The sequence below is a fragment of the Gopherus flavomarginatus genome, chromosome 3 (genome assembly GCF_025201925.1).
Source record: "Gopherus flavomarginatus isolate rGopFla2 chromosome 3, rGopFla2.mat.asm, whole genome shotgun sequence".
NCBI lineage: Eukaryota > Metazoa > Chordata > Testudines > Testudinidae > Gopherus > Gopherus flavomarginatus.
In genome coordinates, this window is record NC_066619.1 from 20,858,323 (window position 1) to 20,885,631 (window position 27,309).

General features: G+C 39.1%; 1 protein-coding gene across 3 annotated transcripts; it reads right to left on the reverse strand.

The window, feature by feature from the left end:
- Positions 1–423: 423 nt before the first annotated feature.
- TXNL1 (thioredoxin like 1) lies at positions 424–27,309 on the reverse strand. 3 transcript variants are annotated; one of them, XM_050944767.1, is made up of 9 exons: positions 27,108–27,309; positions 21,265–21,361; positions 18,837–19,010; positions 14,760–14,882; positions 12,977–13,046; positions 12,230–12,402; positions 7,607–7,711; positions 2,661–2,701; positions 424–678 (listed from the first exon to the last, which is right to left on the reverse strand). In XM_050944767.1, the coding sequence occupies exons 1-9, from the start codon at positions 27,203–27,205 to the stop codon at positions 672–674; spliced, it is 888 nt and encodes a 295-aa protein (XP_050800724.1). In that variant the 5' UTR covers positions 27,206–27,309; the 3' UTR covers positions 424–671. The 3 variants fall into 3 exon arrangements, with proteins under 3 accessions (XP_050800724.1, XP_050800725.1, XP_050800726.1); XM_050944768.1 differs by lacking the exon at positions 2,661–2,701 and having other exon boundaries at positions 27,108–27,306; XM_050944769.1 differs by lacking the exons at positions 424–678; positions 2,661–2,701 and adding an exon at positions 2,712–3,600.

Here is a 27,309-nt window from a genome sequence, read left to right on the forward strand (position 1 = left end):
ACCACGAATTTTCATGGTGCCTAATCTATAGTGACCTGTCATATCCTACTGTTTGTTTCAACTGATGTGCAACTTGTAACAAACAAACAAGTTACGTTGATGCAACAGTAATTTGAAATATGCTTTCTCACTCTATATTTTTGGACGGGAAAAGGGAGACTAAAAAAATTATTCCCTTTGAGAAATATCCATACTGTATCAACGCTGATCATAAATTAGCACAGGCTTATAAGAAAGTAACTCTGGATTTTATTTTAAATGTACTTTCAGAAAACCAAAGATGATTTATTTAAATTTGACATTTTAAACTAATTAAACAAATGCAGGCTACATTAAGTCTTCTGTTTTTAAAGATAAGCCAGTCTAGTTTTGAAATTTAAATGAAACTGTAAAAAAAGCCTTAGTTATTACAATGACAAAATTAAACTTGGCAAAAGTAATGAATTTTATTTACAAATACATGTACCAAGATTACAACAGAATTACTCTAGTGAAACTCCATCTCAACAAAAGCAATGATTTATTGGTAACGGCATTAAATGAAACAGATTGACAGTCTCTGGCTACAGTCAAGCAATTATCCAGGAGCTGCAGATAAAGTGAAGATCCCATTTGATTTTAATAAGGCGATCCAGTGTTCCTTGCATCTTAGTGGCTCTCTCCTTTCTTGCCTACCACCTGATAAAAGAAAAATAGAAAATCACTACTTATGAAAGTTATGTTGGAAAACAAACAGCTCCCCAACCAATTTTTTTATAAGCTTCAAACTAAATGAAGTGGCTCCGTTTGCAGTGGTATTAATGGATTTTTCAGCACGCGTTCTAGTGCTGTATGCAAAGGGAGCTGTAAATTCCTGCAGGAATTAAACAGGACATGGGATATGTGAGGAGTGCCCCAACCTCAAGTATTTTTAATCTAGATAGCAAAGAACTCGTTTGTTTGAGACAAGTTAGGAAAAAGCAACAGCCCACATATTATTATTCACAGAACAAATTAGGTGTCAAGAATCAGACCTGAACAAACAAAAATGCAGTGGTAAGACTACCCCAAACCTAGCCTTCTGGGACCAAATTTCAAGTAGTTGTTGTAGGAGATGAACTAGGTCTATATTAAAGACAGGTCTTTGAGAAATTTTTGCTTTATAATGTAATTCAACGCTGAAAACTAACTAAAAGCAGCAGCATTCCACATTTATTGTCAATGACTTGGATATCAAGTATGCTCAATGTTAGTGAAATTTTTTTTTCTAACTGCCAGCTCTGCAAACTCAGTCTAGAATCAAATTCAAGTTTTGTTCTTCCCTTTCTAGGTATCATCAGTAATCAAGGTTTAGAGGGAAGATTTGCCTTCTAACACCAATGCAACCTCATTAGCTTTGAGGTTGCAAAGGTACAACTGATTGGAGCTTAAACAATTCTGCTGCTGCACAAAAAGGAAGAGAATCCAGCTCACTTGGCTAAGATAAGCACATACACGATAGATCTGCTGTCTACATGTAAAATGGTTTTTAGTCACTTTTCAGAACACAACCACGCTGAGTTTTTGCCAACCCAGAAGAATAACTGGTTACAAACTAAACAAATTAAGTGAAAAGGGGTTTCTATAGAAGTGGATGGGTAGGGTTCTGTGGCCTGCTTTGTGCAGGAGGTCAGACTAGATGATCACATTGGTCCCTTCTGACCCTAAAGTCTATGAATCTATGAAAAAAAAAATCTGTGTTAACAATTGAATAATCATAGCACAGGTCTGGAGGATAGAAGCTGTTCTAATTTTGATTCTGACCCTGATTTACCATGTGGCCTTGAGCAAGTCATCCGCAGGTTCTTTGTTTACCTTTCTAAACTTGAGAGCAGTACTTACCTACCTGCCGGTGTTACCAAGATTATGCTTTGAAGCTGAAGTTGTATTTAAACCCTATGTATTTAATAGGACACGTTAATAGCACCATAATACTGGTAAGGCTGAAATCTTTGAAAAGTAAAAATCCCTGTATTTTAGTAAATTGACTACTGTGGCAAAATGTGTTAAGGGATAGTATGGTTACCTTTGCAATACATGGCTTCCCAAGGACACAGCATGTTCTCAAAGGTTCATATAGCTCAGTACTTTAGTACTGGCTGAAATGATGAAGGTTGGTGTACCTGGTTGGAACAGCAATTATGTTCTGCTGTGACAAATGGGAGCTCTGGGTTATTTTTCCCAGTATTTCCTCCCCTGCAAGGTCCATAACAGCTGAAAGGAAATGCCTTTCACCACTTGACTGCAATTGCTCTGACTAAAAAACCATGCCGACTGAATTCCCTTGTAAAGAGCTTTGGTATCTATTGGTCATCTCCTCCTCCAAAGAGCCGGTGGCCAGGAGGATGCTCATTGAACTGCAGAGCCTAATGTGTAGGGTCAAGAAAATTCTAGTTGCGCAGCAATGTTGAGGTGCCCGTAAGAAAAAAAAAAATCCATTCACTTGTGTTAAAGTTTGATTAATCAGGTTAAAAAAATAATTAAACTCAACAAATAAGTAAACAAAATATATATTCTTTGACTGTGTATCTTAAACCCCAAGCACAATGCCCAAATTTGGATTAAGCAGAAAAACACTAATATATTAAAGATTATTAAGATGTTAGCAGATGTGTAACATCAATCAAGAAACAGAGCTATACCATTCAGAGCTGGGAATTGTCAACTTGCCCATGTGTATTATCTGCAAAAATTAAGCACCAGAATGGATATTTTTGTCATTACAGGCCAAAAAGGCTCATTTCCCATCCCTGCCCCAAACGGAGGATGGTTGTAAGAACAGCAGTTTCTTATTTTCTACAAGACATTCATCTCCCTCCCATCACTTACGGGACACTTTATATGGCAGTTGTTTGTAAGATACCATACCTTAACTATGAATAGGTACTGCAATTGTGACATAGTACAAATCTTTAACATTAGACATTTTGTAAAAATGTAAATATATAATAATTTCTTGATCTGACTGGCCCAACAATGGAAAGGGAAATTAAATTGGTGTGATTTGCTAAATATCTTTCTGCTAAAAAATTAGCCAACTAAACTGAAAATTTTGAAATAACTGGGGATGAAAAATCCTGAGATTGTCTTCATGATAGATTACACCTTAATAACCTGTTCTAATGTTATTCCCCATACAATAAATTGTATAAAAGCCAAATTAAAGTATTTGCCAAAGTCTCAAACTGCATCTCAAATTGCTTTATAGAATTAAACACAAGATAGACTATAAAAATCAAAGAAAACAGGTCTAAATGTGTAGTATAACAAATCTACTATCTAGTTTTAATGTTAACAAGCATAAAAATTAAAAAGCAAACTTGAGCAAGAAAAGATTTTAAAATGGGATTAAAAAAAGATGAGTTGATGAAGCAGAGAGGTACAGGAAAGCTGTTCCAGAGCACAGTAGCTGCAGAGGAGAAGGCTCTTGCACCAGTGGCGAGATTGTGGAAAGGGAGAGACACAGATGGTAGATGAACGGAGGGAGCAGGGAGGGGTGTGGCACGAGACAAGGTCACTCTTAATATTCATTTTAAAACATTTTCTTCTGCATTTTTAGTTCTTTGGGGTTGGGAAGTTAAGCTGAAAAAACAAAAACAAGATGTTAGAAAAAAGGAAAAGCAGCCTGGTGTGCAGTTTTAAGAAGAAATGAAAAGCTATGATCATCTGGGGCTTGGGAAACTACTTTTTACATGCACCTACGCCTCGATTCCAAAAAGGAGCAGTAGCTTATAAGGGTTCTAGAATGCTGATATTAATGAGTAATGAATATAAAGTGAAATCTATGTTAAAAGCATACTGGGACATGAGTGAAAGATCCTCTGTCCTCCCCAAAAAATTCAGACTGCAAGTTCACTACAACATTCAACAGCAAGACACCTAGAACTCGGATGCTAACAAATGGGAAATAAAACAAACCCACTTCTTTGACCCATCTCACTTGGCTGCTCTGGCTAGCAGGGTAACCTAGCCTAGCAAAGTCTCTGGAGGGAAACACCTTAAAAGTAATCTGCAACAATTTTATATGCACTATAGGTATGGTAGCTTTAATGAATACATAGCTTGCATTGGCAGACAGCAAAAACTAGATGTCAACATACTGATGATGTTTAGTTCTCAAAACTATCACACTGTCCCATCTTATTACATTTATAAAGATGGCCATAAAGCAAGCATTTCAAGAAGTATTCTTATTGTGCATTAACTTTCCAGGAAAATACATGTATTTTATTTACACTCTCCTGCTGTTCATGTCGTCACTTAAGCGGCGCAATAGAGTCTCTTCTTTCTCCCCTGCCCCCACATACCTCAATTCAGCACAATCCACTCAAGTTTTCTATTAAAGTTTTAGAGCATTTAGCAGTTCCCACTTCTCATCAGCTAAAATCAAGTTTCAGAGAAGAGGGAGGAGCTACAGCCTATCAATGTAAGTTTAAAAGCCATTTTGTATTTTGCATCATTTTATTCATTGACCTAACATTAACAGCTAGATCCATGTGTCACAGTGAGCATTCACAGATAACAGGTTAAGTTATCATTGAAAGACCAACCAGCAGCTGCTTATTGTTTTTACTAATTTTCAGTACAAGATTTAACTAACCACAAATTCTACATTTGACATTTTAAGTACTGGATGCTGTGGCCCTTTTCTGTTTACCTTTTTCCTCTTGAGCAGCTGCTCAGTTTAAGCTTAGTTACCTATATAACACTTTGGATGCTCATAGTACTTTAAACACAAACAAGATGGTCCCTCCCTGATGAACTACTGTCTAAATCAGACAAGTTATACAAAGTGTTAAGACAGCAGAAGACTCGGAAAAAGGAAAGCATCTACTGGGAGCACTGATTATAAGGAACTGTTACAGTTATATTGCAGTTACATCTTTATTTGTATTATAATTAAAAGAGCACAATGGAGCCTAGTTTGAGCCAAAATTGAGATTAGTGAACAAAGTTAAAATAGTGAGTTCTCAGGAGTTATACATAGTTACCTGCAGATGAAGAGAAAATGAGTTTTGAAGAGTTTTCCGGTTAACTTTTTATTCAATATCTTTTTTATACACTTGAATATAATGTCCAACACTATGTTACCAGAACATTAAGGCTGTATAGCTAAATTGCAAAAAGTTAAAATTCCTACGGGAACCGTAACTCTGCCAGACTACACAGCCCACATGTTACAGTAAAATACTTAACAGTAAGATTACATATTCTGGAATTAAAATAATAATTATTACAAATGAGGTGTATACATATTTAATTTGGTGGCTAAGTTTTGTCCTAGGAGTCTTGGACAAATTCATATCTGGTTAAAACAGTCCTGAATTTATCCCTTTAACTTCTGCATTTCCTGATTGATTTAAAATAATATTTAACATTAGTTTTCATATTTTTTAAAATGGAGGCTACAGAGGCACAAGTACATTCTTTGCTACTCAGAAGTGTGTATTCCTTTGACTGCAGCACTTACGTGTACACTTCAGGGAGCATGCACTCAGATGCACTGGTGTGTTATTTACGAGAACTATACAGGTGTTTCCAAGAAGTCCACCAAGGAGCAGTTTTAAGACCTGCTCTCCACAGAGGCAAGGATTGACATCTGGATTCACTCACCCAAACCAGAACAAAGAAAGCAAGAGATGCCTGGAGAACTGCACCAGTTCTAGGTGCTTGCACAGCTTTATGAAGACATAGTAAGTCTTAACTGAATGCGAGAGCCAATGAGTGCATTAAAAAAAAAACACTAATGGGAAGATGACAGATGGCCATAGCGGAGAGTCCAGACAGAGGCAACAGTTTGGGACAGCTGTGTGCTGTATCATGAACTGTGTAGCTTAAAAATTAGAGAGGTTTTTCACTGTCTGGGCTCAGTGCTATATTCAAGAGTTTTAAATTTTTTCCTAAACTTAGCAAGCATGCACCTCATTGAGCACTACTTATATAACAAGCCTGAAATCCAGTTCATTAGTGAATAAAATAGCATTCCAACATTTTTAAAATGCAGAAAAGTCTCTCACTTTCAACTCTAAATTTTCCTCAAACAGTTAAAAAAGATCTTCCTGGAATGGAGACCAAGATGTCTATGTGAAAAATGAATTTTTCAGATTATGAAGCAGTGAAGATGAAAAACTATTTCACAGACTTAATAGCAATGATTACTCTAGAATGCTGTAAAATTCACACAACACAAAATGGTAAGTCTTTTTTTTAAAAAGCAGAGCATAAACAGATGTCTTTGGCTACTCATTGTAATTGGGTGCTAAGAGACTTATCTACACATTTCTTCTGGTTTTGAGCCAACTGAAAACATTAAACAATTCTAAATCAGCAATCCAATCACTTTTTAGCACATTTAACACAGCTTTCTCAGTCACTGTCTTTTCAAGTTTGAGTGTATTAAATCAAGTGTTAAAACTGTACAGTTTTGCAGTATCACATTTAATCTAATGGATATAAGTTTATCTGTAAATCCTTACAATTCTAAAGGTTATAAAGGCTTCCAGATAATTTTTTGCCAAATACTATTGGTGTAAGCATCAAGTTTTGTTTACCACTGCGGTGAAAGTTCTCTTAAAGGCTGCAGTAATATTTATCTGCACCAGTATGAGACTAGTTACATGCTGAATTGATTGGCTCAAACACATTTTAATTGGCCAGTTTTAAATGGAGTTTGATTCGGAATAGTAAAACCACCCCCTCAAACAGCAGAAGCTATGTCAGCGGCAGAAGCTGTCCTGCCAACATAGCACTGTCCACATCAGCACTTATGTCAGTAGAACTCATGCTGCTCGGAGGGGTGCATGTGTGGAGTGGTGGTTTATTCACCCTCCTGAGCAACAGAAGTTCTGCCGACATAAGCTGTAGTGTAGATGTAGTGTTAGAGTTGGCTACCCACTGAGTACTCCATTTCCTTTAAACCCTCAAAGCACCTACTTTCAGCCCCACCCAGGGTGGTCCAAAAGCAGCTCAAATGTTTGTCTGGCTATTCCTTTGATTAGGAATAAACAGCCCTTAAATGATATTGGAACAAATTAAAGTTAGAGTTATGAAATTGTATAAAGATAAATACACCGTACATTATTGAAGAAGCAGCCTTATAACCAAGTATTTCCAAATCTCTAGTCTATTTAAAATTGCCTCCTGAACAAAATCTTCAGGCATAGATTTATTTTAGTTTACTTATGCTTTCTATTTTCCAATCTGTGCAATGGCTTTTCTACAAACTGCCCACCTGTAGGGCACAGGAATATTCAGAGACACCACAAACATTGCAACTATTACATATAATCTTTAAGTGATCATTGTTTATCCCCCACTGAATGCCTAAGCTGTTATTCCAAAATGCCTTTCACCTTGAAAGATTCTTAGGCATGTTACACATCACAGACAAAGTTGCACCAAAGTCAAAATTTCTAAAGTTTCAAAGGCACATGTATTGCACTGAGAGGAATAAGAGGTATCCTAACACAAAATGAACAATTATAGAAAGAATCCACTTAGTTGAGAATGAAACTACCAATCCACTAACACACACTTGTTTTAAAAATGTAATTAAACATTCATGTGCATGTTCTGGAATTCAACTTACTCGCTTGAAGTCATTCATGTTTGTTGCTTGGACTGGAGTTCCAATAAATGTAAAATATGTAATTCTTGTCGTCTCTTCATCACCATGATTGGACTGGACAAATAACTAAAAAAAGTAAACAAAGTTAGAATTAATACATATGAACTATCTTAATATACATGGTGTAGTTACAGCAGTTTGGCTAACGCTACAATCCTTCCCTCACTTGTTAGTTTCTAAAATTTTTAGAAAAAAGTGGGGGCAGACAACCCAACAGCTTCAGAAGTATACCCCAAAAATATTACTTTGTGGGAAGTACAAATAACTACAGAGTTCTTTAAATAGAGGCCAATCTCCTTATTAAATCTCTCTGCTCACCTCTGTAAAAACGACTACCAATCAAGCATGCAGCAAGGTAGAATCTAGGTTTCTCCAACTTTCAGGTCTGTGGTTAAATCAGAAGTAGTAAGCAAGCAAGAAGCTTTTAAATCTGAGGCATCAAAGGAACTGCAGGTGAACAGTTAATTTACCTACTTTCAGATTATATCAAACGGTTGTTTAACCATTTTCTCTATTTATTGAAATCAACACAATTTGCTATGAAGAAGTAATGATATTACGTTTTTTTCAATATGAAGATTTGTTAGAATTCAACAGGAGCTCAGCAGGGATAACTTACATGGCTCCATAAATGCTGTCCCATATTTCTATCACTTTCTCTTCTTAAAGAAGTATGAACTGGTAATAAGAAATCTATAAAACCAAAATACGTTTTCGAATTTGGTTTAAACTGGCTTTGTGTCACAAAAACCAATACATACTGTAAAATGGACAAATGAAAAACAAATCAATTATCTCAGGAAAGGGAAATGGTCAGGAACTGGGACCAGCAGACACAATGGGGGAGTGCAAGGAAGAGATCCTGTGGGTCTCCTGCACCCTTATAGCAGAATAGCAACAAGAGCCCTCTCCCCCCCCACCAGGAGGGAGAGCAGCAAATATTAGAGGGCTACTATGGGCCCTGTGCATCATGAGACAGGGAGCAGCATTAGTTGCCCTTTTTAAAATATAAATAAATATAAGTCTTCCAATAGCAGTGAGTTGAAATGTTTTTCCTAGAAGGACTGGATAGCATGAAGAGAGGGAATTTGTGGTAAATAAGGGCTGTGAAGGAACGTGCTTGCCTGGGGCACAGGAGGGGATTGTTTTCCTAGAGGAAGTCGGAAGAAGTTACACTAACTTTTGACAAATCGGTTATTTATTGTCTGTCTTTTCTGCAAGCATCTTGGAGCACAGACTCTGCTAGTAAAGTGCCTAGCACAATGGGGTCCCAATCCTTTTGGCTGGGGCCTTTAGGTTTTCCCCAATAACATACTATTACTTTGGGGGGCGGGGGAAGAATATCTACATTTGGAGAAGATGTTCACTGTGGCAACGACATCGTAAAATCTTAGCACCCACTCCTTGAAACTCTTGGGCATATGCTTACCATTATGAAAGCGAGTAGTTCTACAGAAGTCAATCTAGCTGTTCGCATACTTAAAGTGAAGCATGTGTCTTTGCAGGACTAGGGACTATATTTGCATTCATCATTTCCTGATGATGCATCCGCTACCTGAATCAAATTTTGGTGAATTTTTCTCTGATGTACAAGTCTTCACATAACAGTTGAAACCAGCACTTCAGAGAGCAACACTGGATCAGGCACCTTTTTGGTGCCAAGACCTCTGTCCCTCTATGTCTAGGAGCTACTTACCTGCATCATGCCCCCACTATGAAACCCACAGGAAGTTTTTTAAATTAGTTATATTATATTGTTCAGTTAACAATTAAATGTAGATTCCACAGTTAATAGGATGTTGTTCATATACTGTTTAATAAGATAAATTTACAAATGCATACAAGAGTCTCACACCTAAGAACCCATGAGCCTGCAGGAGACTATTGGGAATTAACAAGCAGCAGATAGGAGAAAAAACTTGAAACTAACCACAGTGCAGACAAAGAACCATTACTATATGGATATCAGTCTGTACTAAATGCTAAGTTGGTACAACATGCAGATTTCATTTTAAGACTGTCCATATAACCTGTCCGTGCAGATGCTATGATCTTGTCAAGTAGTTCAAACCCAGAGGAGTGATTCACGTGTTCTACTGTGAGCTTCTGTGACTACTTGATATGATTCAATCTGGCTATTGTGCCTTTGTTGGGAAGCATTACATTCCAGCTAGTTGTCAGAGCATGTCCGTGACCAACCTCTGTTGAACAAAAGGCTGTGGCCTGCAATTCTTTTACATAAGTGGTGGTCTGGACAGCAGACAACTCCACAATCACAAAGACAACTTTGAGTAAAAACTATTCAATGGCTAAGTGAAGGCAGCAATCTGGGGAAAAAAAGCTTTGCATAATAAATGGAAAAGAGGGAAAATATACAATATAAATTAGTAAATTATGAGGTGCAGAAAATTGATAAGGGAAGGCAAAGCCATGAGGGGGAAAAAAAAAAAGAAAAAAAGTCAATGCCTGCCAAAGGTAAGGACAATAAAGAGTAATCTCCCCCAACCTCCTGGCTGAGGTGGAGCTCAGCTCCACTGATGTTAGTTTAATAAAGTTTGGAATACCAGGGAAAATCCAGACGTCTGAACAATTGCTAATGTTGTGCCAATATTCAAAAAAGGCAAGCAGGATGACCTGGATAACTATAGGCAGTTAGTTGACATCAACCCCACACAAGATAAAGGAATCACTGCTAAAAGAATCAATTAATATAGAATAGCAATATAACTAATGCCAGTCAACACAGTTTTATGAAAAATAGGTAATTTCAAACAAATCCAATTTCATTTTTTGACAAGATAAGTTTGGTTGAAAGGCAGCTGCATAGATGTAATACACTTAGACTTTTGTAAAGCATTTGACTTAATACCAAAACAACATTCTAATTAAAAATCAGCACTATACTGTACCAAACCACAGGTTATATGGATTAAAACTGGCAAATGAGGATATCTCAAGGAGTAGTTGTCAATGGGGGTGTTTCTACCGGTGTTCTACAGGATCTGTATTAGGCCCAATGCTATTCAAAATCATCATCAATGATCTAGAAGTAAATATGGAGTATCTGCTGATAAAGTTGGGGATGACACAAAGATTAGTGGAGTGATAAATAACAAGGATAGGACTGTCATACATCTGGATTTGGTAAACCAGGCCCATTCAGACAGTGAGTTTTAACAGACAGATGCAAAGTTACACTTGTATGAACAAGGAATGCAGGCTGTACCTACAAAACGGAGGACTGTACCTTGGAAAAAACAGTGATTGAAAAAGGATTTGGGAGTCACAGTGGACAAGCAACTCAACATAAGCTCCCAGTGTGATGATGTGGCAAAAAGGGCTGATGCAATCCTTTGACGTATAAACAGGGGCGAGGTAAATAGGAAGGTAATTTTACTTCTGTAAACAACATTGATACTAGAATACTGCATCTAGTTCGATGTCCATATTTTGAAGAGGATGTGGGGAGGGTACAGAAAAGAGCTACAAAAATTATTTGAGGGTTAGAGAAAATGCACTCAAGTGAAAGACAGAGATCCCAAGCTATTCAGTTTAATCAGATAATTTCTGAATCTTTTTGATAAAGTATGTAAGAACCTTCTCAGGAACAAAATGCTGGGTACTAGAGGGCTGTTTAATTTAGCAGCCAACAGCAAAACAAGAACTGATGCCTGGAAGTTGAAGCTAGACATTCACATTTTAAAAAAAGGGGGCTTTATTTCTAAACAGAAAGTGAATAACCATCAGGAACAAACTACTAAGGGAAGTCCCCAGATGCCCTTCTGGAAGATGTGCTTTATACAAACAAGTTATTGAGTTCAGTATGGGGGTAACCCAGAGAAACGTAATGCCTTGTAACATACACGTGATTCAGCCGAAAAAAGGTGAACACACCCCAGAATATTAGCAGCAGTGTTGTATGTAAGACATGGGACATAACTGTCCCACTCTACACAGCACCGGTGAGGCCTGCATTAGAATACTGTGTCCAGTTCTGGATGCCACACTTTAGTACATGTGTATAAATTGGAGAGAGTACAGAGGAGAGCAACTAAAATAATAAAAGGTTTAGAAAACCTGACCTATGAGGAAAGGTTAAAAAACTGAGCATGTTTAGTCTTAATCTGCAACATAGGAGACAGATATTAGGAAAAACTCTAACTTAACTATAAGGGTAGTTAAGCACTAGAGCAGGCTTCCAAAGGAGGTTCTGGAAACCCAATCATTAGGTTTTTAAGAACAGACTGGACAAACACCTTTCAGAGACAGTCTAGGTTTACTTGGTCCTACCTCAGCACAGGGGACTGGACTTGATGACTTTAAGGTCCCATCCAGCCCTAGATTTTGATAATTCTGTAAGTTCAACTGGATGTCTTATAGTCCTTTCTTGCCTTAAATGCTATGAACCTATATTTGGCATAAGTGTGTAGTCACTCTGAAATGAGAAGACTGTTATAAGAAAACCTGGCTAAGCTTTGAAACCTTTGTCACCTCAATTATTCTGTCCCAGAATATTTTAAAGTAGACTTCCAAACTTCATATAGCTACATTTGCATGAAGCTTGGAAGAGAAAGTTTTACTTACAGTTACGCTGTTAACATTCTGGAATTTTACATAGCGAAGCTGGACAATACCATCTTCTTTTATATCATCCGGCGTTAGTTCCAAGGCTTGAGTTGGTTCACTTCTTTCTGCCTCTTCAAAGTCCATAGATCGGGGAAGGTTGATAAAGATTTTTATATACTTGGGACCCTGACCTGTGTTAAAAACAAATCAGCAATTTTAAGTAACTGAACCATATTTTAAAGTATAAAATTCCAAACACATCTTTAGGACAGTTTGTTATATAAACACCTAGTGATAATTAAATATTTTAGTTTTTAAATATAAAAATGTGGTTTCTGTACTTACATCTTGCATAGATTCAGAAATTTGTATTTTCACCTTACTCTAATGTATTGTCAATATAAACATCTGTGCCATATCAAAAATAAAAGATAGGGATAGCATGAGATTACATTAAAAATTTTTTAAACAAAACAAGTCTATTGTATGTATTCTTTCCCCCCCCCCGACCCTAATTTCAATGAAGCTGTTACAACACTTCCAGAGAGCAATACGATCCATACTGTCCTCTTGCCATGAATACAACATGAATGCTAATAGTTATAATGATACTGCTCAGAAAACAGGAAGTGCGGCTATCAGATTCAGGATGCTGAAATAAGAGTCTAGTTAAAACTGGGAGAACACTTACACCTTTAAAAATGGTGTAAACGGAACTTATTAGGAACAATTTGATGAATGAAGGAATAGACGCATTTTACTCACCATTATCTGGCCCTTGAAGTTTCATGGAATAAAGCTTGACAGGTTGATTAAAAGCTACAGTAATAAGGAGCTGTAGAGAAAAAGTTTATGATAAAATATTTTTGAATGCAGAAGATTTTGAAATGCAGAAAAAAATATTTAAACTAGAAAAATAGGTCAAAACTCTGTTTAGTTCAGGAAAAGTAGCTGTGATTGCCAGGATGTGATTAATATTCTCAGTCTTTATATGCAAGTATTATTAGAGAATAGGGAATATCCTCTTACACTGTTTGTAAGAAGGGTCATTTTAATGATAGCCAGTCTACCAGAACGCTGAACCAAGTATCTCAGAGATTTTGGCCAACACTTTTGAAAATGGGTACCTAAAGTTAAGAGTCCTAACCCAAACATCTTGGGCAAGATTTTGAAAAGCCACTAGTAATTTTGGGTGCCTCAATTTTTGGATGCTTCATCTGAGATGCCTTAATGAGGCCCAATTTTCAAGACTGGAGTATCCAACAGTTTCCAAACATCTGAATACAAGTTTAAGAGCTTAACTTTAGACACCCATTTTCAAAAAAATCTTGGCCTTCATTTGTATTAGTTACATGGCAACCCCCATCTCACCCAAATCCCTGAAAGACTCCACAAATTAAGAATTCTGTTTAATATCAAAACATTTTATAAAGCATCAAGAGCAGTGTTTTATGTAAAGGAAAAAACATTTAAAAGCTATGTGAGATTACGGTTTTCACTGATTTTAACGTTTTCTTCCCCAAGTCAATTCTCCACTGTTTAAAATGAACCCTTGAGCTTTCAATTAATATCCAGTAACAGGTCTACTGCATTCATCATCAAGTGCAGGGGTAGGCAAACAGTGGCCTGTCAGAACTTCTAATTTGGCCCCTGAGCTCCTGCCGGAGAGTGGGGGTGGGGGCTTGCCGTACAGCTCCCAGAAGCGGTGATATGTCCCTGCTCTAGCTCCTACGTGTAGGGACAGCCAGGGGGCTCCGCACACCATACCCACAGCTCCCATTGGCCGGGAACAGTGGCGAATAGGAGCTGCATGGGCAGTGCCCGTGGATAGAGAAGCGCACAGAACCCCCTGTGCCTCCATATAGGAGCTGTAGGGGGGACATGACACTGCTTCCTGTAACTGCCTGAGGTAAGAGCCACCCGGAGCCTGCAACCCTGAGCCCACACCCCAACCCCCTGCCCTAGCCCTGTTCCCCTCCCACTCTCTGAACCCCTTGGGCACAGCCTGGAGCTCCTACACCTCAAACCTCTCATCCCCACCCCAGAGCCTGCACCCCCAATCAGAGCCCTCCACCCCACTCTGCCCCAGCCCCCTGCCCTGATCCCCCCCGCCCGCTGAACCCCTCAGTCCCAGCCCAGAGCAGTCTCCTGCACCTCAAATCCCTCATTCCCAGCCCCACCCCAGATCCCACTTCCCCAGCTGGTGCCCTCACCCGTCCCCAGCCCCAATTTCATGAGCATTCATGGCCCACCATACAATTTCTATACCCAGATGTGGTCTTCAGGCCAAAAAGTTTGCCCACCCCTGATCAAGTGTATAGTTTATTATTGTAGGCTTGCTGCTCGTAAGTACTGTGTTGTTTGGCATTTGATTAGCCAGAAAGAGAAAGATAGGAAGACCTATTAGTCTCCAGACAAGTTATTTCTCCTGCTTTTTAATCCCAAGACTACTGTAAACATGAAAATTAGATAACTGTATTAGACCAATACAATGAAAAAACTGCCCTTTAAACTTATAATCAACCTCTGAAACGAACTGAAATTATACCTGCTCGTCACAGTCAGATTCCAGGTAGGTAGAGTCTTTACGTAAACAGTTATCGAATCCATGTTCATCACTTTCATTAAGACATTCACAGCCAGCTTTATTAATAAATGGCATTAAATCCATCTGAAAAAGAAAGAGCCAACAGTACTGCTCGCTGGGTGCTTGAAAATGTGCCATCTACTAATTTAAAAGGATTAGTCAATATGTGGATGCGTGAAACTCTTCATTGTATATAGGAGATAAAATAATAAAACTGGTCAGACAACTTAATTAGGAACACAAAACATTCATCTTACTTTTTAGTTAAACTCCCCCACCCTTTCCAAGTTTTATAATCACATATTCCCTGGAATGCAAATTCACAGAAGTCCACAGCAAGAGAGACCAATAATAAAGTGAATTATCTGAGGCTGTATTTTGGCTGAAGCACAAAAACTATATCCTAAAAAATTATTCATAATGCATTTGCAAAACAGGCATAAAGACTGAAGCTTTAAGAAAGTCCAAAAGTAAGCCTACTCAAAGATGAACTGTGTACAGTAAATGGAACAGCTTAGAATGCTATCACCGTAAATGTTACTAGACTCCACCTGGAGAGCTAATCTTGTTACCTCTCACATGTAGCGCTGAAAAAAAGCTGCTAGTTTATAAAAGGCTTTGATGACGAGATTGCACTCATTTCTAACAAGTTTTAGTATTTAATTAAGATTGTTTAATCAGGCATTAAGAATTCCCCAGCCCTTTTCCTTGTGCCTACTAGCTTTCAGTACAGCAAATAGCAGCAATTGCTTGATTCATTGAAGAGTAGATTTCTTTATGGTTGAACTTTTTCTTATGAAGTATCCAACTAAGAGTATTCGCATCATGAAAGAAAAACATGGAAATACCACCAACTATATACCAATAGGATACAAAATCTAGATCAAGATACACTCAAGATAATATCTTGGGGGGGAAAACTCCCCCCGTTTTTCTCCAAAGAGATAAGAGTCTATTGTGCCTTCAAGAAGGCTTAAGTTCTGATATGGACCACTAAAAAGCTGTGACATCACTGTGTAATGCAGTGAAGTACACAGCTAATAACTCAATGGAATTTTTTACTAGGTTTGCACACACTCGAATTTTCAAACTTGTTTAAAACATTCCACCTCACGAAGAGGCAAAAAAAATACATTACCAAGGACAATGAATATGATCAGTTTATAGCTTAAATATTCAGTTGTTTTCCAACTCGTTATGAAAAGTGAGGTGGCCAGAATTCCATCCTCCCCTCAGCTGGGAAGGTGGATTTCATGCTTTCCTTACTCAAAATCTTTTGAGCCTTCTGTTTAAAAAGCTTTCCAGACAATTATCACCTTTATGTAGAGGCTGAACTTGGAAAAAAAATCTGTTCATTTTATGAAGTTACCCAAGTTTCGAAAAAGCAGATGTATACCTACTTTTGTGCTCATGTTACTTAAATTACTTCTAATGTGTTTTGGGCTGTGAAGCTAAAGAACAGCCTTTTGCCTCTTTGTATTACAATGTTGCCATGCTGAATGTTACATTAGTGTAAGTATTTTCATTCACAACTAGACACAACACTAACGCTGATACCATAGTGCGTAACTGAACTGTTGCATATTCAAGTGGCCCATATTCCTACTGTTTATTTACATAAGAATGATTCAACAGGAAGAGTATGTTATTTGTATTTGTATGGTAGATGTCTCTATTTAGCTATGAATTTGAAGTACTTAACATCCAAAGAGATGCGTTTTTACATTTAACAATTTTACGTTTCACAACTACTATTCGGAGTTAAGTTTAATGTATTATATTTCCTAATACTTAATACAAACCTTCATACTACTGTAGTGAAGCTATCATGTTATTGAATCTATTAGCGGTTTTAGTGTTTCTGAAATATAATACCAGGTAGTCAATCAAAAGTGTTTTTATATTGCAGCCAGAACAATAAACCATCCCTTTTTAAGGAGAAACGTTATACCAAATATTGCTCAGAGAACGCCACCTCAGATGACAGCTCTATCAGAGTGTTTTGTCATATTAAGTTTCTCATTTACATGTGTTTGTTGGTACAGCTGTCAGACATGCTTAAGATTTGCAGTGCACAGTTGCCTTAGGGTAACATGAAAACAAGCAGAACAGCACTTTCAGGAAATGATTTTTTCCTTAAGTATTTCAAACCATATTACTCTTAAGCATCATAGTTTGGCAACAGTGACTCAAAACTCCAAGTATCCAGCTAAAAGGTTTGATTTGTCTGAAAATTAATGGAATTACCACAAAAAAATATTTAGAAACAGTGTTTCCCAAGTGTTTGTATAAAACAAATTCATTTTATTGCCAAAAAAAGGACACCTGTCAGGTTATTTCGGCCCAACACAGCTATTATGACATTACAGCTTTATAAAAAAGCAGCAATGTTTCCATAAACTTTCAAATTCCAGTTCAGTTTCTGTTGAATTAGACATTCCCGCGCAGCTTTTGCAATTCAAGCATTTCAGCGGAGTGCTAATGAGAACCAGACAACTTCTAGTTTTCACTGATCAAGCAGAAATATTAGAGGAAATCAGCCTAAAATAAGGTTTTTAAACTTTACCAGTTTTTTTTTAAATTTTATGCATTAACATGCATGAGAAAAAAAGGGTAAAAAAAAATGTCGATTTTTCATATGATAGTTTTAAAATATGGACTTCCCTCCAAATCTTAGTACATGAAGTTAAAATGCTATCTACTCCAGCCCTCTCATTAGTTGCAGTGTGACGAAGTGTTGGAAAACAACCATTAGGAATAAAGGTAGTTCAAGGAGATATTTTAATAAAACACTAACAGAGATAAGTGAGGAGAAATTAAAAAAAACAAAAACAAAAAAAACCACATTCAAGCAGAACACTTTCTAAATCAAGCTTCACATTTTCTGTAAGGCATCAGAAGTTCTAACAAACCAAGGAAAAATGTTAGCTCTTTTTCATACTTACCCTTTCCATTTTAAAGTGACTATGTTTTCTGTATGTACGCATGCAGTTTAAATTTAAATTTTCAAGGTGTCTATATGACATATTTCTCTAAATTCATTCCTGAGGGGAATGTTTACCTTAATTTCTGTGAACATTTATGCCTCAAGCAAAAAGTTTTATGTATCCTGTGACTATGCTATGCCACAATTTTCTGCAACAGACTAAAAATTAGTGTTTAGTATTAAAGATATAGAAAATACATGAAAGATTATGCACTAATCACTCCATAGAAAAGGATGAGAGAGAAGTAAAACAAATTCAGGTTACCTAGAACTGTACTTGCCCATTCCTATTCTGCTGTGATACTGTAACCCGCACAGAACTCCTTTTTTGTACAACCCCAAAACAAGAGCTACTTTATATCGCTCTGTTATGCAGTGAGGGAGGAATCAGGTAAACAGAGTTTGGCAGTATGGTCCAGTTTTGCAAATATTCTTAGAAACTATTAATGACCAAAACTATGATAAGCCACCAGACCACCCCTTCAAATAAGCAGCTTCCAACAAGATTCTGGGGTAGCTGCATGAAAAGATGAAAAGATTAAAGAAAAAGTTACAAGAAAAGGAAGATACTGAAGAGGTAGCAAAGAGGACTCACTAAGGAACAGTCCAAAAAAAACCTTTAAGGTTTTAGCAGTTACAGAAATAACTGTCACTTTCTAGGAGAGAGATCACCACTTTCTAAAAATGTACAGGGAAACAGACAGATGTCTGGTAGAAGCACAGAGATAGTAAATATCTACAGTAAATTTTTCCATGGTGAAACATGAAATCCAGTGTTCCAGACCTAGAGGAATATTTTGGATGAGGAGATTTTTAGTTACACCACTTTCAAAGATTACTATAATATATTACTATGCACAAGTCACTCTTTAAAAGTTTGCTTGGAAAAGGAAAAGTTAAAAGGCAGGTGATATTTCTAAAAAAGCTTAAGACTCTTAAGTCTAAACTTATTCCGATCTAACTAAAGTGGGTATGTTTAGAAAACAGGATAACATTGACATAACTTGCAATAATTTACTTGTAAAAAAAATCTTAAAGTAAGGGATGCATACATATCCTTTTGGAATATCTGTGTCCTCATTACTTCCAGGATCATTCTCTAGATGCTGTTTAATTTTTTCTTCTAATCCTACAGCATCAGCTCCTTGATACTGGTCGATTCGCACTTTGTTTCGGAAAAACAGAAATGTTGGTGTTGCTGATATATTATTGGTTGCAGCTGTTCCCTAGAATTCACAAATTGATCATTAGTGTTGTGTAATAAAATGTTAGATACAAACATTTCTAAAAAACTTGAAAAAATATTGTGCTACAAGAAGTAGATTAACATGGAGTATTAGCAATTATGATCATTTGCATCTTGGCACATCTAGAAAACCAGTTTAGATTGTAATTAACTGTTGCTGTGGAATAGCCCTAGAACTAAAGACCATTCACTCTGGGATAAGGTAAATTGGTAGCTCTTAAAGCTCTTCACCTTCCCCTACTAACACATATCAGGGTTAAAGCCATGATTACAGACTGACAGACATGGTTGCTAATAAAATGAAGAACAATGTATAGCAACCTCATTTGTTCCCTTCCCCATGATTGTTCTTAACCAGGCATTTTTAAACATACAGTACACATACACTAAATTGGGGTCGGCAACCTTTCATAAGTGGTGTGCCGAATCTTCATTTATTAACTCTAATTTAAGGTTTCGCGTGCCAGTAATACATTAACATTTTTAGAAGGTCTCTTTCTATAAGTCTAATACAAACACTAAACTATTGTTGTATGTAAAGTAAATAAGGTTTTTAAAATGTTTAAGAGGATTCATTTAAAATTAAATTAAAATGCAGAGCCCCCTGGACTGGTCGCCAGGACCCGGGCAATGTGAGTGCCACTGAAAATCAGCTTGCATGCCGCCTTCGGCACACATGCCATAGGTTGCCTAACCCTGTACTAAATATTGATTAGGACATTCAGTTGTACCACTGCTGCCTGCAGCATTACAAAAAGATTTTCATTTTGTTATCCGCCTATGTTTCTAATCTCTTCAAATGTCTTTGTATTAGTTATCTATCCTGATTGGTTCTCATAATCTATTACAATTCAGTGTCACCTGCAAGTTCTGTTAATGTTGTCTATTCTCCTTTTTCCACTAATGAAAAAAAGACAACTGGTCATTTTAAAGATAATTCCTAGCCTCTCTATGTTGATGTTAATCATTTAACCATTTTGTTCAGCCAGTGACAGTATTGCTCTACTCCCAACCCCACTGGAAATAAGTTTTAGTAATATTTCAGAGGTCACTAATAAATGCTTGACTAAAATCTGGTATTGTATCTGATGCATTCCCAACACCTACTTATTTGAGAGGGGAGGGGGGTGTTAATTCGGAAATATATGTAGACTTGTTTGGTAAGATTTATTCTTCATAAATCATGCTACTATTGCACATGATTTTGTAGATATTTAGCAATTCCTGCTGGACACTGCCCCCAACCAGGTACACCAGTCAGGAATTTCAGGGTAGTAATGACTAGGATCATTTTATTTTTGAATTAAACAAATGCAGTAATTTCTCCTGTCTTATTGGTACCACCCCGATACTCCAAGAATTTTCTAATATAACTGTCAGTGGTACAGTAAGTTTATTAGTTAATTACCATAGTGCCCTAAGATGCATAGTTTGGACCAGATGACATGTTTATTCATGGTTTCCAGATATATTATTCACTTTTTTATGAAGAGCAGCTTATAAAGCAGGGGTAGGCAAACTTTTCGGCCCGAGGGTTGCATCTGGGAATAGAAATCGTATGGCGGACCATGAATGCTCACAAAATTGGGGTTGGGGTGCAGGAGGGAATGAGGCCAGAAATGAGGAGCTCAGAATGCGAGGAAGGGGCTCCGGGCTGGGGCATCATGAGGGCTCTGGCTGGTGGTGCAGGCTCTGGGCTGGGGATGAGGAGTTTCGGGTGTACAAGGGTGCTCTGGGCTGGGACTGAGGGGTTCAGAGGGCGGGAGGGGGAATCAGAGCTGGGGTGTGGGGGGATGCTCAGGGTTGCAGGCTCTGGGCAGCACTTACCTCAAGTGGCTCCTGGAAGCAGTGGCATGTCCCTTCTCCGGCTCCTACACAGAGGTGCAGCCAGGCAGCTCTGCATGCTGCCCCATCCGCTAGCACCACCTCTGCAGCTCCCATTGGCTACGGTTCCCAGACAACTGTAGATGTGGGGGTGGCACTTGGGGCATGGGCAGGTACAGAGCTGCACGCCCTAGCTGCCCCTATGTGTAGGAGCCAGAGGGGAGCCATACCGCTGCTTCCAGAAGCCATGCGGAGCAGCCCCCAATCCTGCTCCCCAGCTGGAGTGCCAGAGCAGGGGCAAGTTGCAGGAGCTCAAGGGCTGGATCCAGCCAGCAGGCCATAGTTTGCACACCCATTATAAGGTCTTTTATTTCCCAATGGTCAAACTGTATTTTTGTATAAATACTCACCTGGCACTGATGTACATCCACTTCCAAAAAAGTTGCCTGGGGATATTTATTACTCAAAGCATTGAAAGCTGGGGCTATCCTCAAACAAGGACCACATCTGTTAAGGAAAATGTAAGGAAGATGTAAACTTGTCCAGTTTTTGCAACTGGGGCTACATTTTGCCTTTAGATACAATATCCAATCTCTACTGAAGTCAATGGGAGTTGTGTATTCATTTGGCCCTTACAGATAAGTTTCAACACACCTTTCATAGGTGGTTGGCAAACCTGGTTAGATATTTGTAAATGACACAGACAAAATAATGTGAGAAATATAAATAATGTGTCCTGCTTACACAGTGATAACCTTCATCTGTTAGCTCTAAACTTTATACTTCAGTTTAGTTTGGTTAGCGTTACCACATATCACTATCAAGGGAGATCACATCAGGTAAAAAGGAGCCCATCCACTTTGGCCAGAGTTCTCTGCTGCTCTGAAAGAGAACTGAACTACACTCAGTGGAAACAGAAATCAATAGCTCAGACTAACCCTACTTAGTATTTTAATAAATATACTGAATTTTCACTTTATTAACTGTAGTTATATAATTAATGCCTTTTTCCATAATAGTTGGTGTGTCTAAAATTCCATGTTCTCTGCTAAAGGTTTACCATAAGTGACATTAGCTTCTACTACAGCATTCACTCAGCCATGAATGTGATGTAGTTCATCTTCTCCTTTCTCCTGCATTCAGCATGAGAAGTCACTGATCCCCAGCAGCAGTGTCTGTAGGAAGGCACATCTTTAGAAATTTCATAAGGTTACTCAGAGTCAAATCTTCAAAGTATTTAGGTTCCTAAATTCTATTGAAATCAATAGAAGTTGGTAGCCTAAATACCTCTGATAATGTGGACCTACGCTACTGCTCTCCTAACTACAGCTCGTTAACTCCGCTCTCTTTTTGATTGTAACCTCTTAATAGTTGCTACCCCAAAAACGTTATTTATTATAGTAAGGAAGTAGTACAACTGTAGTTAAGAATAAAACTAGTTTACTTAAAATCCCAAATCACTATAATATCTAGGAAGTATCAAAGTATAAAGAAACTAACAAGAATTGAGGGGAGTAGAAGAAACCCCCTTAAAATAACTTTTCTGGCAGACAACTTATGCCCTGCTGTCTCCCATATATCCTCCCCCACCACTCACCTTATTTCTTTTCAGCTGTTCTACAACATGATTTAATAGCAAAGTAATACTTTTTTATGGTTGCCTGTAACTGGCTCTTGATCCATGCTTTACTATAGCAGAAGCACTTTGAAGTTAATGAGAGTCTACAATACTTCTGCTGTTCTTGCCAGTTGTAAGACATTCAGCTACAAACACGGTAGTAGATCAAAATATTAAAACATTCCTATTTTAGGACAAAGAAGTCTGAGACACAATTTCATTAAAACTTGGTCATGTCAGTCAAGTTTAACAGAATTCTTCTATGCAGGTAAGAAAATGCATTGCTTGTTCATAGACTCATAGGTCAGAAGGGACCAATCTGATCATCTAGTCTGACCTCCTGCACAAGGCAGGCCACAGAACCCCACTCATCCAATTTTATAACAACCCCTATCCCAGGACCGAGTTATTGAAATCCTCAAAAATGGTTTGAAGACCTCAAGCTGCAGAGACACCACCAGCAAGCGACCCGTGCCCCATGCTGCAGGGGAAGGCGAAAAACCTCCAGGGCACCTGCCAATCCGCCCTGGAGGAAAATTCCTTCCCGACCCCAAATATGGCGATCAGCTAAACCCTGAGCATGTGGGCAAGAGTCACCAGCTAGCACCCAAGAAGGAATTCTCCGCAGCAACTCAGTACCCATCGCATGCAACATCTCCCCGCAGACCATTGAGCAGACCTGTCTGGTGGTAATTCAAGATCAATTGCCCAAATTAACGATCCTATCATAACATCCCCTCCATATACTTATCAAGCTTTGTCTTAAAGCCAGGAAAGTCTTTTGCCCCTACTACTTCCCTCGGAAGGCTATTCCAGAACTTCACTCCCCTAATGGTCAGAAACCTTCGTCTAATTTCAAGTCTAAACTTCCTAATATCCAGTTTATACCCATTCGTCCTCGTGGCTACATTAGTACTAAACTTAAATAATTCCTCTCCCTCCCTAACGTTAACCCCCTTGATATATTTATATAGGGCGAGCATATCCCCCCTCAGCCTTCTTTTGGCCAGGCTAAACAAGCCAAGCTCTTTGAGTCTCCTTTCATAAGGCAGTTTTTCCATTCCTCGGATCATCCTCGTAGCCCGTCTCTGAACCTGTTCCAGTTTGAATTCATCCTTCTTGAACATGGGACACCAGAACTGCACACAGTATTCCAGATGGGGTCTCACCAACGCCGTATACAACGGTACTAACACATCCTTATCCTTGCAGGAAATACCCCGCCTGATGCATCCCAAAATCACATTTGCTTTTTTAACAGCCGTATCACATTGGCGACTCATAGTCATCCTGCTATCAACCAGTACCCCAAGGTCCTTCTCTTCCTCCGTCGCTTCCAACTGATGCGCCCCCAACGTATATCCAAAATTCTTATTATTAATTCCTAAATGCATGACCTTGCACTTTTCACTATTGTATTTCATCCTATTTCTATTACTCCAGTTTACAAGGTGGTTCAGATCTTCCTGAATAGTATCCCTGTCCTTCTCCGTGTTAGCAATACCCCCCAGCTTTGTGTCATCCGCAAACTTTATTAGCACATTCCCGCTCTTTGTGCCAAGGTCAGTAATAAAAAGGTTAAATAAGATCGGTCCCAAAACCGATCCTTGAGGGACTCCACTGGTGACCTCCTTCCAGCCCGACAGTTCACCTTTCAATACGACCCTCTGGAGTCTCCCCTTTAACCAGTTCCTTATCCACCTTACAACTTTCATATTCACTCCCAGCTTTTCCAATTTAACTAACAGCTCCGTGTGCGGAACCGTGTCGAACGCCTTACTGAAATCTAGGTAAATTATATCTACCGCATTTCCTTTATCTAAGTAATCCGTCACCTTCTCAAAGAAGGAGATCAGATTGGTTTGGCACGATCTACCTTTAGTAAATCCGTGTTGCAATTCGTCACAATTACCATTGACCTCTATGTCCTTAACTACTTTCTCCCTTAAAATTTTTTCCAAGACCTTACATACTACAGACGTCAAGCTAACAGGCCTATAATTACCCGGATCACTCTTATTCCCTTTCTTAAAAATAGGAACTACATTAGCAATCCTCCAGTCATACGGCACAACCCCCGAGTTTATCGATCGCTTAAAAATTCTCGCTAACGGGCTCGCAATTTCACGCGCCAGTTCCTTTAATATCCTCGGGTGGAGATTGTCCGGGCCCTCTGACTTCGTCCCATCGAGCTGTTCAAGTACGGCCTCTACCTCAGTTGCAGTAATATCCACTTCCATATCCACATTCCCGTTTACAATCCCTCCATCATCGCAAGGTTCCTCACTAGTCTTATTAAAAACCGAGGCAAAGTACTTGTTTAGATGTTGGGCCATGCCTAGGTTATCCTTAACCTCCATTCCATCCTCAGTGTATAGCGGCCCCACTTCTTCTTTCTTTGTTTTCTTCTTATTTATGTGGCTGTAGAACCTTTTACTATTGGTTTTGATTCCCTTTGCAAGTTCCAGTTCAATGCGGCTTTTAGCTTTCCTCACTTTATCCCTACATGTTCTGACCTCAGCAAGGTAGCTTTCTTTACTGATCCTGCCTTCCTTCCACTCCCTGTAAGCTTTCTGCTTTTGTCTAATCCCCTCTCTGAGTTGCTTGCTCATCCAATTTGGCCTACAACTCCTGCCCATGGTTCTTTTCCCCTTTCTCGGGATGCAGGCTTCCGACAGTCTCCGCAGCTGTGACTTAAAGAAATTCCAGGCCTCCTCCACATTTAAATCCACTAATTCCTCCATCCAGTCCACTTCCCTAACTAATTTCCTTAACTCTTTAAAATTAGCCCTGGAGAAGTCAAAAACCCTAATCGCAGATCTACATTTGTTTATCCTTCCATCTAGTTTGAACTGAATCAGCTCATGATCACTCGAACCAAGGTTGTCCCCTACCACCATTTCTTCTACGAGGTCCTCACTGCTCACCAACACCAAGTCTAAAATGGCATCCCCTCTCGTAGGTGCTTCAACTACTTGATGAAGAAATCCATCCGCTATCACATCCAGAAAAATCTGACCCCTATTATTCGTGCAAGTAAAGAGAGTGCCAACAGTTATAGTATTTTACTTGCTCATAAGACCCATTTATTTGCCTTGAGCAAGTGGAAGAGCAGGATTCTGCAAGGCTGCAATAAGATACAGCCAAGTTTCTATAAAGCATTTAAGATTAGAGTATTATAACAAAAACTGAGGAAGATTAAAATTCTGCTTAGATTTTCAACTCTTTGGGACAGGGACTATCTTTGTTCTGTTTGTACAGCGCCTAGCACAACGGTGTCCAGGTCCATGACTGAGGCTCCTAGGATCTACAAGGTTAATAATTAAGATTACAGGACTTCAGTACCAAAACCAGAGTACGCACAAATATGCAGATCCAAACAGCAAAGTGGGCTCAAAGAATTACAACAGCAGACTGATTTCAATGAGATTGGATTCAATACAATAAAGCAGAAACACAGCCCCTCAGAGACTATATATAATTAATGTACAACCCACTGTTATGTAAAATGCTACATGCAAAATGGGCTTGTTTTCTGATTCAAATGCTAAATATAGTCTTCAGTTTAGAATACTGTAGTTTCATTAATTAAGCATGCTGTTTAAAACTCAAAAACTTTAATGAATTTTGTATCGACACTTTGCGACCAGAACAGGTATTAATAAAACAAAGATTAATACCTGTTTCCCTAATCCTTTCCACAGTAGAAGAATATTTTTGTCAACAGCCAAGATGATGCAGCATTCTGACCACTAACTAAAAAGTTGTTTAAGTTAGACAACATCTGATATTCTTAATTTTAATTACTGTAAGATTTCCAAGGCCAGACTATTTTCAAAGTTAAAATGCAAAAGGTACAGTAAGCATTTGCTAAACCTAAATTATCACTAAAATTATACATGCCTGAGCCACCTACCACAGTCTACTGAAGTTAAATTAGCTAAAAGCAAAGGAGTAGTTACCCTTTCCATGGAAGAGTATCTTTTAACACATTCAGGCTTTTACACAAACACAAAGGAGTCACCTGGACCTATTTGAGCCTGAGACAGTCTGCGTGGACATTATTAGCAAATGATCAGCCTGTGTCCCACTAAACTCACACAGCAAAATGTCTCTTTCACAATCAGGAGAGATCACAAACTCTGCCCTTAAACCGCTCCCCGTAAGGGAATCTGACACCCGACACAAAGTTGGGTGCAGGACTGTGATTCAGACTACAGACTCCCCAGCTCCACACGCTCCTCTAGGCCGTAGAGGTACGAGTGACAGGTAGGGGGAGGAGCCCCTTACACAACCCATGGCACCCCGAGCAAGAGACCCAGCCGGACCCATCACTCTTAGGAGACAGAAGGGGAAGCGAAGTTAGCCCATCGCCTCCCATACTCCAGGACCCCCGTCCCCATACAGGGCAGAGGTGCAGCAGGGCGGCGAGGAGGCAGAGCAGGGTGTACCAGACGGGAAGCCCAGGGCCTTGCGCGAGGGGTGTCTGAAACAGGCAGAGACCAGGGACCTGCGGGGGAGCAGCGTCCCAGGGCCCAGGAGTGGCGCGTCTCTCTCCCCAGGGTGCCGATGAGGGGGCGGCCGGGCCCCGGCCGCAGGGAAAGGCTCGGGGTGCCCGGGTCGCCACTCACTCACCCCCGCATGGTGAACTTGACCACGGCGAGCCGGGAGCCGGCGGCGCTGAGCTCAGGCTGGAACTCGGTGTCGTTCGCGATTACCTTCACCCCGACCATCCTGGCCGGGGGTCCCCGCCACAAGCTGAGACAGCGAGCCGCAGACGCCTTCGCTTAACTGCAAAGTCACCGCGGGAAAGGGCTGCGCCCAGCATACCCCGCGC